Here is a 19,064-nt window from a genome sequence, read left to right as displayed (position 1 = left end):
TGTGGACCTCCTTTTTCCCCTGAACGAGAATTCTGATGATTCTCCTGACACGTCAAATACCTCGATAACAACGATCAAATCGCATGGACATTAACCGTTTCTGTTTCCCGCTGTTGCACAGTTTCAATTTTCGGATTCGTCCAATATCGACCAATTTCGTTCCCGGTGAAGCACATTTAAAATTAACGCGATCGAAACGACGGATTATACGCTTTACGAGGCAGAAGACAAACGAATATCGTTCGCGATTATCTTTTTCTTTCTCCAGTACAATATTCCGGTAATCGTCGTTTAATATCTTCTCTGCCCTGGGGACAGCAAACAGAAGGAAAACTCATCGTGGTTCGTTCCCGATATTTTCTACCTCGGAAGAATTCACGATTAGAAGGATCTTAGGATATTTTTCAGCAACTTTATCTCTGCATTGTTACACACATTTACACGCAATTTGTACATTTGATTTTATTTAAGACAGCAATCTTTTCGCTTCCGAACGTGTTTTCAATTAGCCTGTAAGAAAAAATGGTTGTTAAATCGCACGACAGTTAGCGAACTTGTTTCTCTCTGCATTTGAAATTTTCTTTTCGAACAACACGAGTCTCACGATTGTGCAACGAAAGATTTTCACTGTGCCACGGTAACATTACATTTGAATTGTCTTTCAGCGGGGTACTCAGAGGATTCGGACTATACGTCAGATCTGAATTATCCAGTCGGCGGACAGGGTGCAAACAGCTCGGCTTCGCAGTTTCGTACCGCTGCCAACCAATTGGCTACCCCTCAAAGATCCCTCGAGACCTCCAGAGAAAATAGCTACGAGAGGGACGATCATCAGGTATCGTTAGAACCATACTTCGATATTTCTGTTTATCAATTATAAACATTCAAAATCATTCGATATCACAAAGACGTTGCTCTTTAATCGCCGATCGAGATTTCTTTTGTCGTTTTAAGGTATAACATTAGATCGCTATCGACTTCTTGAAGAATAATATTTTTACAAAATTTTATTTAAAGGATCTACAGAAACATGGTTGAATTATCAAACGCTGCAGAAAGTATGCGAATAGATTAAAGACTGAAGCATTGTTACTTTATAAACTATTCGTTAAATAAAAATATAGAAATATCGTAAATTTAAGATATAGAAGCCTAAGAAACAAAAATTCTAAGAATATCGTCATCCAATTTATACAAAGAAATTATTGATAGAAGCACTATCTCTAATCGTTGTTTATAAACATTACGTTAATTTATTTGTAATACTCGAATAAAACTTGTTTCGCAGACATCGAAAACCTACCGTAGTTTGTTCCTTTTAAATCAGTTAAATATAGCACGTAAGATAAATTTCTTAAATATATTATATTTCTATTGGAAGTGACATTTAAGTTTCGTTGAAAGATTAAATCTCGTCTATAGTATCTCGTAGAAAGCGTGCTTCGCGGAACCGTATTTTATCGATTGTTCATGCCATCAGATTCCAGCTACAGTCGGAGGAAGACTAGCTCCGAGTAATTACGGAGGCTATGGTGGATCGGGTCACAGTCCACGATATGACGAACCATATCCCGAAGAAGGTCCACCGCAAAGGTATCAGTCTCAGCACACTTCAGAATCTTCCGAGCCACTCTTCTACAATAGTAGACCAAGACACTATAAGGAGTACAGGTATTTGACATTTACCGAGCCTTAAAACACAATATACACACGAAATCGATAAAAAGTATCGCGTATTATACCAGAAATAACAGTTGCTACAATAAAACTTCTTTGAAACGACTTGCAATGACCAGTACTCGTGATACAGCTACTAGTAACTTACTTCTTTCTCTTTCTCCAACTTCTTTTCCTTTCTATTTCGTTGCTACTGCATTGAAATAAAAATTAACATAAATTTACTTGAATAATTATAGCTGGATGTTAAAAGATGACAGATAACAAGGTCGTGCAGTGAAAAAATAGTTTAGCATTTAACTTTAGCGAAATAGATTTTTGTACATTCGTCGTATCCGATGAATGTTTAGAACTTAACTGGAAACAATGTGCACGACTCTGGTCGTGAATCGCGTGATTCGAAGAGGAAAAAAAAACGTTTATTATTTTCTTCTGCCTGATTTAGACGACGGAAGCACACGTGGGATTACGAGGACAGGTACGAAACGAGTACCCCAGTTCTGTCTCGTGAGAAAGTCTACGATTTTTATCGTATAACTCGCATTTTTGAACCGTAGATCACACATTTTCATCTAACATTTCCTTCATTAGCGTGTCACCGTTAGTTCAGCCCTGTGCCTTGGAACACCATCGAAACAGCTTTTACAGAAACGTAGCACACGAATCAAACACACATAGTTCGTCACATGATGAAACGTTTGTGCAATCGTTTAGTTCGTCGCAGTTCTCCGTAGATCGTTCGTAGCTGTTCATATTCGACATTTACTCTGTAATTTTTATTTTATCCCGCCGATGAAATTGCAAATCGTTTAAACTTGTTACATAAAAGATCGATGTAACGGTTGGTCGCATATTAACCTTTTTGCATTTACGAATGAAATATTTCGCGTCACGGTATTCTGCATACAACGCTTCGAACGAGATATTTCACGCGTTTATTCATTAGAAATCGTCGTTTGTATCTGTACGCGATAAAAATGAACTCGCAAACTATGACAGAATTAAACAGAACGTAGAATTTCAATATTTACAGGATAGCATTGGAAGAAACGAAAGAAGAAATTACGTAGATTAAGATACTATAGTTCGATGTTTAATAAGTTAAAGAGAATGCACTGAGCGTTCACAGGTAGTTTTGCATGGCGCAGTTAGTGACGCTGCGAATGTTCGAGGGAATTGTTGGGGACGCCTTTTAACCAAGCGTATCATGCTTTCAGCAAACATCATCATTTAACGCGGGTCATTTCATCTCCGCTTTTATCTCTCCTATCTGATTATTACGGTTTTATCTCATCGCCGTCCCGTGATTTCAGCCAAGATGGTTGGCATAGCGAGGGTTACGACTATCATGGCACGAGAGTCGATGAAACGAGGATCTATAGCGACACAGAGTACTATCCAAGTACCACAACGAGTACTTCGAGACGAAGAGGTAAGACGTAAAGCGGCATATTCTGTTGGTTTTCGGCCAACAATGGATACATTAGTGCTTTCGATGTATGTTTTGACGTATATAGTGTACGCGTCTCTCTAGCAATAGTAAAAGAGATCTTAACTCGGTTTATTTCTGCATCTAAATAGGTCCTCATAGAAGACCGTCTTTGGAAAGACAGATGACTTTGTACGATGATCATCCATATTATACCGACGGATATAGCAGCGATGGAAGAGTGGGGAAAATGAGCGCTACGTATCCTGAATGCCAAACAGACATTAGGTACAATGAGTATTACGATAGCACCACGGGATACGGTTATCAAGATGAAAGGTGAGTATAGTAATTACGTACTATTATTTGACTTTCCATCTCGATGTATTTTTGCATAACGCGATGTAAAAGAAACTGAATTAGGGAAAATAATAAGGTATCGGTTTTCTTTATTTATAGATGAAGTATTTAAATATAGAAGATAATATATGTTAAATCTTTCTTTTATTTTAATTTTGAATGTGTCACCAGGTATGGTCAAGACGACGAAGATAGGCAATGGGATAGCGGAGGGAAATGGTATTTAGGAACTAGCACCTATTATGAGAACAAACGGAATAGAAAAACGCTTCCACAGAGGCCTGCATCTAGTATCGGTATTCATCGACCCGATTATAGACCAATAGTTACCCGACAACGCAGTTATGAATCGGAGGAACTCAATCACAGGTATCAGTCAGCTTCCTTTTCTTCAATTATATCGATATTACCAAAATAAGTATTTTAATACGAACCTTTGTATTCGTTTTTAATGGTCGTAGCACTCGTCGTCGAAAACCGCTTCAACCGCAACAACGACCGCCGTCTCGAACAGAGGGCACTGGAAAGAAACTACCTCCGACACCAACAAAGCCAAGCAATGTTGTTATCAATCGTAAGCTTGTCTCTCTACCTGCCACACCGAGCAGGCAACTGCCAAAGACTAGAACTCCTTCCGAGGAGAGCTACTACAAGCCTGACTACAACCAGGACTACAATTACGCTTATCGCAGCCATGATAATTTACCTCAGGATACCTATATTGACAGTATATATAGCGAGGAAAGAGGTTACGTCCAAATGCACGCGCCTGACAAAACTCAATACGGGTCCAGTTACATGCCCCAGGTCGATGACCAGTATACTAGTTCGTGTCAAGAGCCACAGACACAGGATAGGTACGATCAACAGTATTTACAAAACTCGTATAAGGACGAGTATCAAGAGCCTTACCCGCAACAGAATAACCAAGTTTATCGGAATACGTATGAAGATATGATATATCCGAACGTGAGTCAGCCAAATGATCAATACACTAGCCAACCAAACGATCAATACAGGAAAACAAGCAGAGATAGGATAATAGATGATAATTATCAGGTGAAGGGTTACGATCAGAATAATGTACAATATCAGGACAGGAAGAAACCTTACTGGGAAGATACGTATAAAGAGCAATACGACGGTTACAGCGTCTCTACATCGAGCGTATATGACCAAAATAACGTGACAAATAAATACAATCAATACCCGAAAGAGCAATACGATTCTGAGTACAATATAAATACGTCGACTGATTATCAAAGGGCTTATCCTGATACGTACAATCAGGAAATGTACGGTCAACGAATCTACGATCAAGACACATACATTCAGGATATATATAAGGAGGATGGCCAAAATACTTACAGCGAAGATACCTACAACCAGCAGGATCCGTACACTCAGGTACCCATTACGTCGCAAAGTAATTACGGCGATACTTATACCACAACAGGACCACAAAAGGACTACGTTGACTATCAAACGCCGTATACCAAAGAGGAAACCGTTAGTAGATCGTATCAAAATGACTATCAGAATCAGTATGAAGAGCCTTATAATCAATACGAAGAGTCTTATCCTGATTCTTATCAGGAACCCTTCAAGGAACGTTACAAAGAGAGTCCAGTTACCAGCACGGAAAGAAGAACGAGCGAAGTTCCGGAGTTGTCGGTAACTACGCCTAGAGGTCAGACGAGAACGAACGGATATCAGTCGAGCGAGTCAGACTATTACGTTCCCCCTCAGGAAAGTCAGGATATATCTTCGACTGGTGTACAGAGAAGAAAGAAGTTCGAGAAACGTGGACCTAGCCCACTCGTACAACAACATACAGATTCCTTGGAGTCTAAGGACGACGAATTAAAGGAGTCTATCGAAACTGCCGTGAGTTCAATTAGTAGCATTCCACAGAAGAAAGGAATCAGCAGCGACTATTCAACAGCTGCTGACTCTAGCTCCGTTGGCCCTACTTTGATCGAATCTCCGCAAAGTACGGCGCAGCCCGCGACAACGATGGTTAATCACGTAACAGCCAACCACGTTCCAACTAGTATGACGGTGACGGCAATGGTTCACACAGGAGCTAATGGAAAACGATTAACGAGAACTGAATCCTGTCAGGAGGAAGTTATCGAAGACGAGGAATATCCAGAAATCATACCGAAGGAACCACAGAGAAAAGACTCGCAGCTATCGCATCAAAGTCAACTCAGTCAACATTCTTCCCAGCACAGCCAGCATTCTCAGAAACCAAAATTAAACAGAGGAGATTCTTACGCCTCCGACCACTTCCCCGATGAATCGTACAGCAGAAGAGGTTCATACGCGCAACCTCCAAGAAAAGACTCCTTCTCATCGATCACGCAAGATACCTTCAAACCGCCTCTCACCAGGACAGACTCGTACCAAACGAGAGGTAGCTATGAACAAAACGTCAGTGCTCTTCAGCCCGTTTCCAGAACTGAGAGCTATTCGCGTGGATACTTCAAGGACCAAGAATCTATAGAGGAACCAGAGGTCAGCTTGAGCAGCGCGGTGAATGACGATTATAAGATGAGGGACGAGTCTCTTGAAAGGTAATGCAATGGATTTAGAATTGTTTAAAAATATATAGAATTATTGACATATATTAATACATATATGTATATATTGAATGTTTATTTATGTTTATTTATGAAGGTACGAGCGAGGTGATGACGGAATGCTTCGTGACTCTCGGGAAGACTCGTTGGTGGACACGTACAAAACTACGCCACCGATGTCGCATACCGAAAGTCCACGTGGTAAGATTATTCTTTATTCTGTATTTTATTATATTTTTGTGAATATATTTCCAAATATATATGTGTATGATAAAAGTTATATATTAATGTTCTTGCTTCTTTATTTACAGGAAGCATAACAAAACAAGCATCCTTAGAAGAAAGTGTTCAAATGGATACTCCACCGAGGAGTCCACCCGAGCCACCACCAGATAAGGAACTCCTCGAGATGGTTGGAGCTGCTTCAGTGCCTACACAATTGAAAGAACGACCGGAGATGACATCAAGGCAACGGTGGCATTGGGCGTATAACCAAATAGTAATGCAGCTGCGGGTAAGTAAATCATATTTTGATTTAGGTATTCAAAACGAATACTGTTATATAGAGAAGTGTTTTATTAATTCTAGACTACTAAATAATATTAAAAAGTATGGAATTTTCAATGAAAGAGGACTTTTATAAGATACCGTATAGATAATAGTATAGATTGGCAAACAGTCCTAGATATCCATTATGCTGAAATAGTGAAGTTGCTACAGAAATAGATATACAGATCTTAAACAAAATGAAAATGACTTTCCGTCACACCGAGGCGCTAGCCAATGACCTAAACGGCGACCTTCCGAAAAATGTAGCGCTTCATGCCGGCAACCCGCATTTTTCTTACTAGTCCTTCGCTGTTGCAACAATAGCCTTGTCAATTATTATCTTGTATCGATTCGTCACGTACGTTTATCGATCTCGAGATCGCATCTATGGGTTCTGTACTTTATCACCCGTGTAGGTCGTATTGTTCGTTGTCAGTTAGAAGGTTGCCACAAATTCGTTGATCCTTATCGGTAGTTCACGGGATAGCACAAGTTATACGTACGTAGATGAATTTGAATCGACGAGTGATATGCTATCTGATATCGAAGCGTTAGAAACTAACGAAACCCTTAATTTAACCACTATAAATAATTTTAACGACTTAAAAACTTATATAAATATAAATAACTGTATCAGTATAAATTAAATTAAAACTTGCTTAATTTCATCGTACGAAAGTGTAAAAAAGCACTTCATGAACCACGAACAAGCATTAGTCACCGAATATTACACACGTCCCAGAAAGCAAAGGCGCACCGATGCATAAATTACGAATAATACGTCGTGATATCACGGCAGAAATAACAGTCGCGCTATTATCGGTGTCAGTCGTTGTAAACGAACAATGAATGTTCATTAGTGTTTTATCGGGAACCTTCGGGAAGAAATACGAGATTATGTTGGCGCAAATACCCACACATACATAGACACACACGGAAGAGGCGTAACTATCCTGAATAAGAGACAAGTTACAATAGCGAATTCAATGCGATTATTCTCAATGCGAATCTCTCGGAACGAATAAACGAGGGAGAAAAGTGAGAGAAAAAAAGGAGAAAAGAGCTCGTGAATCGAATCCCATTGCGTGGAAAGGAATCCCTGCCGGAGTAAAGGGTACGTTTATCGGCCTTCTCGCTGCCTTAAAAATACGTCGCTCATCGAGGGGACAAGAGATGGGTTAACGGTTAACTAGCTGCGACACGAAACTTCCATTAACGCAACCTTGTCACCCAATCGTGGCACCCTAAGTACGCACCTGACGCGCTCCTGGGAGCCATCGCAGTCGATATATGTATATATACCACGGAGAAATTCGCCTCCACGATGGAAAATGTAAATTCCTCGTGGTAACGCATGCTGAGACGAAGCCGATTGTTTGCTCGCATGGTCCGGCTGCGAAAATTTTCACCGGAGCCAGCCAGCATTCAAGCATCATATTACACTTTGCGAATATCATTTACATTTTCTGCAAATCGATCGTGAAGCTCCCTATATTTACGCCATGTTATTATTCTTACTATTATTGCTATTGTAGCCTATATCGCGTTCGGAGATTTAATTGCTCTATTTAGATCGTAATTTGTGATTAGACGAGAGGAATGTATCGGTTTGATGTAGAAACGATACAAAGTGGTTTAGAGGAACCTAGAAAGCAAAGTCCAGAGAAATAGCAAATGATTTATTTATGAGATAAAACATTTCTACAAGATTTCTAACTTTTAATAATTTTTTATCATGTTTTCGATTGGATAGAATTTTAAAGAATTTTGAAACTGAACGCTACGTACTGTGTGCTTCTATCTTATTTTTTAGTAATACTTTGGTTTCTGACGTTTGTATGAAACATCTACAGCAATCATATAAAAATATTTGCAGAATAATCAGTTTATTTTAATCTGTCATATTTCTGTCATGAAAATGGTAACCGAGGTCTGAAATTATCCCCGTATGCCCAAACGCGATTTAAAATAGCGCGGATAAAAGAATTAAATCGAGCTATCTGTGTCAACATTTACGTATCGTTTTTTCCTCGAGTGGTTACATTTCGCTAAATTCTTAAAATCTTATCCCTTGCAGCTTAACGAATTAAGAGCTTCTTTGCGGTGAAATTTGTCGGCTTATCTCGCGAAAGCTAAACGCATGGCCACTTTGTCTCTTGATTTTTCTACTATAAAAGAAACAACAAGGAGAACCGTTTATCTGGGAAGCTTTAAGCCGGACGAGTCTTTTTGTTAATTGTGATAGTACTAAAGCGATTTACAAAAGCTCACTGTAGACATCAGTGACCGTTACTTTTATACTTCATCCTGTCCGAACCACTAAGGTGGTTCCCAGACCGACTAGATCTTCGCGATATTACTCCATTTTTTACGTATTCGTAGGTCACAATGTTCTCGTACAATTTCTTTAAGACCTGTTCGAATTTCGTCAGAATTTTTCAATTTTAAAGATTTCTTTATTACAGATACGTGGCGATGGATTGTTAAATAAATTGTATTCGTATTAACATTAGCAACATCGACGTTTGAAAGGTCTCGTACATATAACAAGTGAATATTTCATAAGATATTTTATCAGTTGATATTAAGAACTGACTCACTTTTCAATTATTCTCGTCCGAGTCGCGTTACTATGATGTTACTATGAAATTGACAGAAGATAACACATTAAAATAATTTCTCCAGTTGTATGATTCGCTTTATCCGATAATTGTATCCAGCAGTCACTGCTTATCGGTAAAATAATCGCAAACGTTTCTAAAAAAAAAAGAAGCAAGTAAAAAGGAATGGTCAAGACATAGCTGTATGAACCTTGTAAAAAGAAACTGTACGAATCTGCATTCGAAGGCTAGGCACGTTCCTGCCATCTTCCCTGCAGAGACTCGTTTCTTTTACCGCGATAGGACCTCGTAGGGCCGCAATCTATGTAGGCCAGTCGGCCTAACCGCAATCGGAAGCCCGTATATCGAGTTGGCAGCCTAGAGTTAGTGGTATCACCTTCACCGCCAAGGTCTCGTCTCCCGCTATTTCGTTATCATCGTTGCCACTTGTCATCGCGAACGAACTTGGTATCCTTCAGTAGCGTATTAGTTCACGGGACGATGACAACGTGAAACCATCTACCAACGAGGCAGGAAAGTATATTTTCTATCAGCGTACTTCGAGTAGCGTATTTTGAAAAACGCACGGAAGAATCCACATCGAGGACGAAGAAAAGAGTGAAAGCCGAAGCAGCGACACTATCGATCGTTATTAGGCTTTTATTAGACGGAAGTATCGCCGATAGCTCCCGCAAAGGGAACATCTACACAGGGGGTCGTGTTAACTTAAGTGAAAATATCACCAAGAGGTCCGTCAGGGGCTGACCACCTCCTTTGCCTTAATTCCCGTACGATCCGTCACAGAGTCTGATCGGGCTGCTGCGAGAAACAGGATGTTCTTTATTCTCTCGTCCTTCGTTCCTCGTGTTTCATCGATTTCGACGAACAAAGACGTTCCGTTTCGCAAAGGATAATCAGTGAAATTTACGTGATCGATGGTCGTGTAGTGTATTTAACGGGGTAAAAGGATCTTCTCGAGAGAACTTTTCGATACAATGAACTGTGTTTGCGGTCTTGTTCGATGGTAATGTTGCATTACGAAAGTGTTTCGCGGAGCTTGTTGTATACTGGAAGACGAAACTCGTTGGAAAATTATCGAACAATCGTGGCTGGAATGCAGAACGGCGTTCTACAAATTCCAACTTCCGAAGCTTGATAATGGTCTGACCGGAAGGGCTTAAGCGGCACGCCGGATGCCGCGCCGGTATATCGCGTGGATAATGATATCCTGCGTGTAACTACACGTCACGGCTCTGTGAACAGGATCTGCAAATATCGTAGAAATTGCGCACCAACGAATTTCGCTACTCTTTTTTTTCTACCAACGTTTGGTACATTTTTTGGAAACTTTTTTATAATCGACGAAAATAATATTGTTGTCCGTTTTACAATTTTTTTTATATCAACGGTCGATCGTTGAATCGTCGAAACTGTTCGATATACAAATAGGAAGAAAAAGTAAATCAAAATGGAGGCTCGTGAAAAGTCCACCGAATGGGCTCTACTATTCCCTCTGAAAGCAGGCTTATTCGCGATGAAGTCCTCCTTGTCTTCAAAGAGCGTGCATCGCGAGAAAGAACAAATAGCCAAGAAGAATCAATTATTAAAGTCGAGAATTCGCCGTGGATCTTCTTTGTCGGACTTGGACAAGCTGCAGTGTAAACCGGTGCTACCAGATGTGATTAGATCGACGGAGAAATGCTCCGAGTCCCTTCCACATTCGCCAGCTTTGTCAAGAGCGAACCTCCAACTGGGAAATTTGTACATGAGAGATAGCATAGGCGATCTGATGAACATGAAAAGGTATGGCGCGTCCACGTGGAGCGTTAGAAGCGAAAGTTTGATCGCAAAAGTGGTGCCGCTGAGCACGGTGACCCCGAGACACAGTCCGCCGATGGAAAAGAGCATGGAGGACCTCGAGGACGAAATGCAGGATGATTTCCATGTATCTGACAAACCTCTAACTTGTGCTCAAAGAACGCAGAGGCTCAGCAAACTCATCAAGAAACACAGACGCATCATGGTCTTCAGTCCTAGAAGCCTGAAGCGAGATCTCGTAAGTTAAGGCAAACATTCAGAGACCGAGAATATGATTGAAGTTTTAATTGCTCTAAGCTTCGCTTGAAAACGTCTGAGAGTGGTTTGCAAGATGCCGGACTTCTTGCGGTTGATAATGTGGCGATGCCAGAGTATCAGCTGCTGGATAGACTTATTTTGAGAAAGATAATTGTAATTTAAATGTAATTAAGCGTGATAGTAGGTTGTCCGAAAAGTTTCTTTCGTTTTATGAGGAAACAATAGACGCAGGTTTTTTATATTATTTTGTCGAATTACGTACGATCCATTTTATTCTGTTGAGATAAACATTTCACAGACTTGGTTTCACGTTTCTATGAAGGTGCACTGTTGTAAAAAACATGTTTGCGAGTGAAAGACACTTTTTGGACAACCCAGTACATAATGTTTCTAGAAAGAGAATATACTTTTTGTTAGACTAAGCTTAGCAGAAGAATAGAGGAATTTTTATGTATCCAGAGTTGTTGTTTCACGATTTTTAACACTGTTTATAGATCGTTTAGAGCATCGTAGGGAAAAAAACATAAATGTCATGCTTTTTATTTGGTATAATAGTATACTGTTAGTTATTTTCATAGAACTTGGTGAATTGGTCACCTGTTGGCGAAAGTTTCATATGTTTGCATTGAATAGGTCGTTCGTCTTTTTACTTATACATAGTAAATAACATGGAAAAATCAGAAAATTAGGATACTTATCACGTCTTGCGTGATCAGCTTTACGTAGTATACCTTCTTCTTTTATTTCTTCCCATTGTTACGTCGTCGCATTCATACATTCAACGAGATCGTGTTCACGTGTACGCTAAGAAGCGATGTTATCGACCGTGTATGATAGAGAAGCTAAAACTAGAGACGCGTTGTTAAATTTGAAACAGCTTCTGCAGTCGTGGCGAGAGACACTTACAGGGACTGAAACATTCATGGTACATCCGTCTTTCTCACTCTCTTCCGTAGATTGCTGTATTGGCAGGTGGCCTGCATTCTCTTCACAACGCTCATCGTTATGGCCGTTTTTTTGGATAAATCCTTTCATCCGACGAGAAAAGTTTGTACTTTGCCGGTTTAGTCGAAGGAATTAGCCAAGAACATATTCGTTCTTGCGACTTTAGAATTTTATCTTTTCATATGCAATAGGTGTAGAAAATATTTTACAGCTTCTGGAGCCTGGAGATTATCCGAAGATTAACTTTACAAGCTTTTTGCTGACTGTATCATTTTTTTCTTTTTTAAACCTTTTTTAAATCTTTTAGAATTCCATGTTTTTTAACCCCGTAAGAAAAATTATTTTTTGCCGATCGTTAATAGAAAAACATTTTTTTCGAAGAATTTTGTAAAAAATATGCAATGCACTGAAAGTAGAAGCCTGCTTTATTCGACATATGTTAATTCATACCATTCGTAAATGTAGAGTGTCGGTACAGCATGGAAGGGTTAATAAGATGTTGGAATGTTCAAAGTTATTTAAAATGTACTTGTCTCCGTAAAGCAGCAAACTTATTTCTGCTGTTTGTGTGCAAAGCACTTTGTAGCTTCTCGTGCTTGGAGATTATCCCGGGATTTAACTGTAGGAACTCTTTGAATACATCATTTTGTTTCTTCGGTAAGTTCTATTGTAAAAGTGGATAGTAGGATATATATATATATATATTGAGATATTAAAAAATATTTATCATGCTTTATCGCATTTAGAATTTATGTCATATACTTTTCTTCCATTTTGTAAAATCATTTTAGCGGTTATGAGTACATTAACGCAACGTTATGTTGCTTTTTGTTTGAAATTCATAAATTCATAAAAATTGTCGTAATATGAGAAAAAAATGTTCGTTTACTTACAAGTAATTTATTCTGTTTACAAGCTTCGTCAAAGCTTAATTAAACAAATGTTTACATGCGAATGAAAATATTTTTGCCATTTACTTCACTCTTTTATCTCTACGTTAATCAACAAGATTTTCAAGAATCTCTATCGTTTGAATAGATCCAACTCATTAAGACTGTTCGGCGAATAGAACTTGATTCTAAAACGAAGCATGCATTTATCGAGGATTTTTGTCAAATAAACGATTCAGAATCAAAGATTTGGTTGATAAATAGTTGCGTAACGTTATTTATACGAAAGAACGATCGTATTCCCTTCGAAATGTTCTTCTTCTTCATATTCCGCTTTCCTACTACGTTTTGAGATTTCTCTGAAATTTCCTCTTCCTTCCGTGGCAACCGCCATCTCGAAACATGTTTTAGATACGTACACACTTTCCGTATGCAAATACTTTCCAACGTTCTGCATGTGCTTCCACTTTCAAACACTTGACAGTGCAAATACTTCTGGATATAACTTTCAACGTATTGACATTTTACACGATACAATTGTCTATACAGATGTGCAAATTATCAGACCAAGATTATAAGAAAGTAAATAACAGGAGATTTCTTCCAAACAATGCTATATTCCTAATTTATAAACACGAGTTTGATGATTTACGAGGTTCGATCGGAACCTTCTTTCTAGGAAAAGTCTTCCGTTTCTTCGAATATTCTAAGTTCATATAGCAGAAAAAAATCAACAATCGTAGGAATTTCGGACAAATTGGTGGAAATTGTCTGAATTAAAATCAACGAATGTAATCTCTGAAGATTTAACAATGTACTAAAATTGAACAAACATCGCCTGCACCCTCGTGTTCATATTTTATGCATATAATTAAAGTAATACGTATTAAATTCTATGACAACGAATTTCTTGAATCTTCAAGATGAGAGTAACAGCATGAAACGTTTCCATCGTCGTAATTGATGCTAATCCACGAAAATTTAGACATCGAATTAGTAAGGGATTATCTTTGAGCATGTCTTTTTAAAAACTTATAAATTCCAGGAACTGTTAAGGAGGTGTCCTGAATTAGAATGTTCCAAAACAGTGTTTTTTTTGTGATTTTTTTTAGAAGGGAAAGGAAGAAATGAAGTTATTGAATTTTGAGGTGTGGTTTTTTATATATTTAACGAATACAAAAAAAATTTTTTTTAAGCAAAAAAGAAAACTATAACAAATTTCTAAGCCTATTTCATGGGCGTCTTGTCGCTGCAGTCTTCAATCGGCGGGAAAGATCCACCTCGTAATTCTTGACTGAAACAAAAAAACCAAAAAAGGATTAAATTATTATATATTTTTCTTCTGAGAGAACTAAACAAAGACAGAAAAAATGTTTATTTAAATAATTGTTATAGCACCTTAAAGTTTATTTTTTTTAAACATTTTTTTAAACCTGCCAAAATTTTTAATTTCACATTTTTTTCTGTATTTTTAAACATCGAAATACATTCGACAGTTAATCCACTCGTCGTGGAAAGATCATCAGAATAACTTTCAATTCAACATTTCTTTTTCACTGTTCTGTAGAAATTGCTTCAACGCAAGTTAAATGAATGAAAGTTTAATCCAGAATTTGGAATGTTTTTGACGCTACATCGCAGCCTATAGAAGAAGATGAAGAGTGAGAAGATCGTTTCATAGTCGTTGAAGATATCTGCGATCTCCCTGGAATTTTTGAGTAGGCGACCAGAAATCCTCGGGGAAAATCCTCGACACTTGAACCACTGCTCGACAATGACAATCTCTTGTCAATTTGCATAGTTTTGTACGGTCACGTAGCTTCTGGTAATTTTTCCTCTTTCACGTGTCACTCGCGGAACACAAGCCACGTTTTAGCTTCTAACTTTTCTCTCGCGATTCCCCGGTCGTTCCTGTGCGCCAAGAGAACTTTTTCGGTTACTCGTTCCAATGGGCGTTCGTTTTACGAAAAAATACAGTGTACAGTGTACACGCGATGGTACAAAGTTAATGAATCAAAGAACGAATTTGACGTTGAAATATGGCGATTTTTTTCTGTAATATTTTGCGTTATTTGCTCAAAGAGTCGAAGAGCCGCGAACAAATTGACTAATTTGATCAGGCACTGTCGACAAAAAGCAGACATATTTTTTTTTACCAAAGGCAAAATTATTTCGATATTGGATGTCAGAACTCTCTCGCACAGTCGAACTATTATTGGTGAAATTTGATACGTCACGAGTTATTAGTATTAATAAATTCCCTGGCACTCTAGAGCAATAAGCTCGACAATAAAGCAAAATGAAATGTTACAAATTGCAAGATATTTGATTGGTTTATTTGACAGAAAATCGTGAAAAAGGAATCTATTAATCGATAAATTATTGTACAAGGAGACCTCGACGATGTAATATTGTGCTTTTGACTGAAATAATCGCGTAATACGATAATTAAGAATCGTTCGAGGTACAGTTTAACTCAACCTAATTGTTACCATCAAATTGTAAGCTGAAGCGAAGTTTCAAGTGAACTGTATGAGATTAATTTCTCTGGATCAACGACGTTAATTAGACTTGAGCATTGCCTATCACAAGATTACGCTCACCTCGACCTCTGTTTACTAACTTCTCATTGACTAAACACGGATCAGAAACAAGCTGTAACTATAATTCTATTTGAATCTCCATTATACGACATAAATATTTATTAGTTATTCAACTTGTTAATTAATATCGCGCCCTTAGGACGAAGAATCTAGAGTCTTGAATTTCTGGTCCCGAAGGTATTCACCAAAATCGATGATATCCAACAAAACTTTCTGTTAAATTTTGTTTAAAAGTTCAGAAACCTTCTTACGAACTCGTAATTGGCTTTAGTATATTAAGTTTACAACTGTGTCGCGCTAGTAATAACGTAAAAATTAAACTAAATATCTCGAAAAATTATTTTGACGAAAATTATTTCCTTCCTTTTTCTTATAATACGATATATGTGTAGGTATATGATTTCTAACGAGAGTATCTGGCGCGCTGTTTAATTCTTTAGGGAATTACCTATATCTGTAATTCTGCACTGAGGATTACCGTGTAGATAAAGAAAAGACTTACAAGGATAATCTTCTTTTATATCGCTATAACATCCTTGGAATAGTTAATTCTAACGAATAATCAGCGCCAATGATCAAAACGAAGGGAGCAATTACATTAAGCAGAACGAGAAACCGTTGCCTAACCCGAATAGTCTTGTTCTAAACGAGGCAATCGTCCGGCGAGTACAAGGTTTACATTCGAATTTCGGTCCAGCACTAGCGATCCGATTGATCGATCTTTTCACGTTATATGGAATGTAAAAGGAGGTTCGAACAATCAAAATTTATCGTCGTATCAGTAATACGACAATCTTTCTTGCACCTATAGAGCTGTAGAAATATGTGCTGTTTGTGTGCCAACCGCGTCTACCATCGTATCTGTGGCTCGACTTTCCTCGCGGAAATATCCACGTGTGAGAAAGTTGGCAGGCTGAAGAAAACTTCGTCCTTGCCATCTGTGCACTTCCTACGATTCCCAGAGGAGTGAAAAAAAAAAAAAAGAAAAAGAGAAATTTGCTGACATACGCGACATTACATTTTTCAATGCTTCGATGACCAGCGAAGTTCCTCCTCGAGAACGAGGTATTCTTCTTGAAAGGATACTTCGAATATTTGTCATTTCATATCTTTGAACGAAAAAATTTGTAGCTTTATGTTGTGGAAGAATTTGAAGTATTTTCCGCGGTAATTTTAATCGTGCTTTAATCGTTTTTATGGAGAATTATAGCGTACTTAGGGAAAGAGGTAGAAATATGACTAGAGTGAAATAAATCGGAGAATATTTCTGGTGGAAGTATGGCGAAGAAAGCCGTGGTCGACATAAATAGCTCGGAGGATACTGCACAGACATTTTTCATAATCGTATATTCAAGCGAAATAGTTGTGATCGTCCTAGTTGTAGTCCTTAATATTTAGAAAGCATTTGTACATAACATTGTACGAAGAATATATACAAAATTTGCTACAAGTAATTTGAAAAGTGCGCGTTATAAATGTCAGAATTAATACCAATATTATACGCTAAACATATTATCCGTGATATTAAAATATATTTAATTTCCTCGAATTTCCACTCGCTGGAATTGAAACTTACATGCACGTGTCGTATCTTAAACTTTGGAATCGCCAGACATAGAAATGAAAGGTCTTTAAAAAGATATTAACTTATAATTTTGTCAAAATTAAAAAATCGGATAATTGAAAAGTTGAAGTAAATAGGAAGAATGAAATGAAAAATTAAAGAAATTAGAAAATCTGACAGATCTTTTTTGCAGAAAATCGATGAAAATACGGTAAATCGCTATTAATATATTTGTCATTAATCTCAAATAAATAACGAAATTAACACAAGATTCGATATAATTGTAATTCGGATATAGTTGCAAATTTTTGGCTGGTAATGCGCGTTAACGAACTTAACACCCATCGTGGCCTTATCGCATTGACAACAGGCTAAAATCAATTTCCTGTCTAAGCATCCTTCTCTCTGGCTGTGGAACATCGTGTACGTAATTACGACCCTTTCGACGTGCGAACAACACACGGAGGAGCACGTGTTTTCGCAGGCAAACACATTCATAACACTAGTTCAACTATCGTGCCACCCTCGACATCCTACTATGCAAGCACCTAATCGAACTCGTGGCGGACAGCTTTATCGAGAAGAGGGTGCTCAAAGGGATAAGAGATCCTATATCAAACGCAAAGTCGATGGACAATGTCGGCAAGGAACAGGAAAACGATCAATCCGGGATTAACTGATCCCGCGGTCAACTCCAGTCTTGGTTTGCACGTCCTTCACGAAGCACGGCTAATCTTCCAGTCTTCTGGCTAATCTTCTCTCGTTAACATAGCCATGATTGACTTGTAAGACGTCAGTGTAACAAATGACGTGGGCGTTGGACGAAAAGTTTTCTACGTTTTCTATCGAGGTTGTTCGTTGGATCGTCTCATAAATTACGCGTAGATCTGAGCAACACGATTTACAACATACGAATTTTCTTTATCATCGTTGAGAAAATTGTCTAACTTTATGGTTTCGAGTTGTCGTATTCTAAGAAAGCCTTCTTAAATCTGCCCATAAGAAACACCGTAAGCTTCGATATTAAAAAATACACGCGATAAAAGAATAAATGATTGGCATATCGTTGCAGAGAAATGGAATAGTTTGGTAAAATATTAGAATTTTCTGGATATTACTTGTATCAAGTATACTTGTTGCTCAATTATGTATCTGTTAAAGAAGAGTTCTCGTGGCAAATGGTCGTAAATTTCTACAGTTTCAACCATTAACATTTTAAGTAAGCGTATTACCGACTCCTTTAAACAAAATATTGTACACTACTGTAATTTTACACTAAATCAGGTCGTCGATCAAATTATTCAAACGTACGAAGAAACTCGTTTTATACGCTTTTTGCGGTTACTCTGTTTCTCCATAATTGGGCTCTATGACAGACCACGCTACATATTTGCAAGTATGTAAGCTTTCTTGTAACTTGTGTACAACTAGTCGCACGCATAACCATACACGATCCTCCCCTAAAAATATTTTATCGTCTATCACTGGAAATTATTTATTTCGAAGAACATTTTTGTACTTTTAAACGCAATATCTTCGATGGAGATAGGATAACTAAACTGCCATGTTCTACGCATTTATGGGAAACTCGAAGGAGTACAAATACGCAGAACGCGCTTAATATTTAGAAAAACGTTTATAAAATAATCAAAGTATCGCGATACTCGTTCTAATATTTAGTAGGCGAAATGATTTTCCGCTTGTGTGCTATTCTTTCAGTTATGTTCGTACAAAGATGAATTTCCATAGATATCCGCAGTCTAGAGATAACATACGACTGTACGAA

General features: G+C 38.0%; 1 protein-coding gene across 7 annotated transcripts in view; it reads left to right on the top strand.

The window, feature by feature from the left end:
* Nucleotides 1-19,064, top strand: part of LOC126874335 (protein unc-13 homolog B-like) — a 379,726-nt gene that overhangs the window by 82,021 nt on the left and 278,641 nt on the right. For all 7 annotated transcript variants that reach the window (XM_050636351.1, XM_050636341.1, XM_050636331.1 and 4 more), the window contains 9 exons: nucleotides 666-835; nucleotides 1,481-1,671; nucleotides 2,123-2,155; nucleotides 2,991-3,109; nucleotides 3,259-3,445; nucleotides 3,638-3,835; nucleotides 3,928-6,045; nucleotides 6,149-6,252; nucleotides 6,363-6,565. In XM_050636351.1, the coding sequence (XP_050492308.1) occupies nucleotides 666-835; nucleotides 1,481-1,671; nucleotides 2,123-2,155; nucleotides 2,991-3,109; nucleotides 3,259-3,445; nucleotides 3,638-3,835; nucleotides 3,928-6,045; nucleotides 6,149-6,252; nucleotides 6,363-6,565 (3,323 nt within the window). The remainder of the gene's footprint in view (nucleotides 1-665; nucleotides 836-1,480; nucleotides 1,672-2,122; nucleotides 2,156-2,990; nucleotides 3,110-3,258; nucleotides 3,446-3,637; nucleotides 3,836-3,927; nucleotides 6,046-6,148; nucleotides 6,253-6,362; nucleotides 6,566-19,064) is intronic.

The sequence above is a fragment of the Bombus huntii genome, chromosome 2 (assembly GCF_024542735.1).
Source record: "Bombus huntii isolate Logan2020A chromosome 2, iyBomHunt1.1, whole genome shotgun sequence".
In the NCBI taxonomy this organism is placed as follows: Eukaryota; Metazoa; Arthropoda; class Insecta; order Hymenoptera; family Apidae; genus Bombus; species Bombus huntii.
The sequence above is the reverse complement of the archived record's forward strand: the minus strand, read 5'-3'. Positions and strand labels throughout refer to the sequence as shown.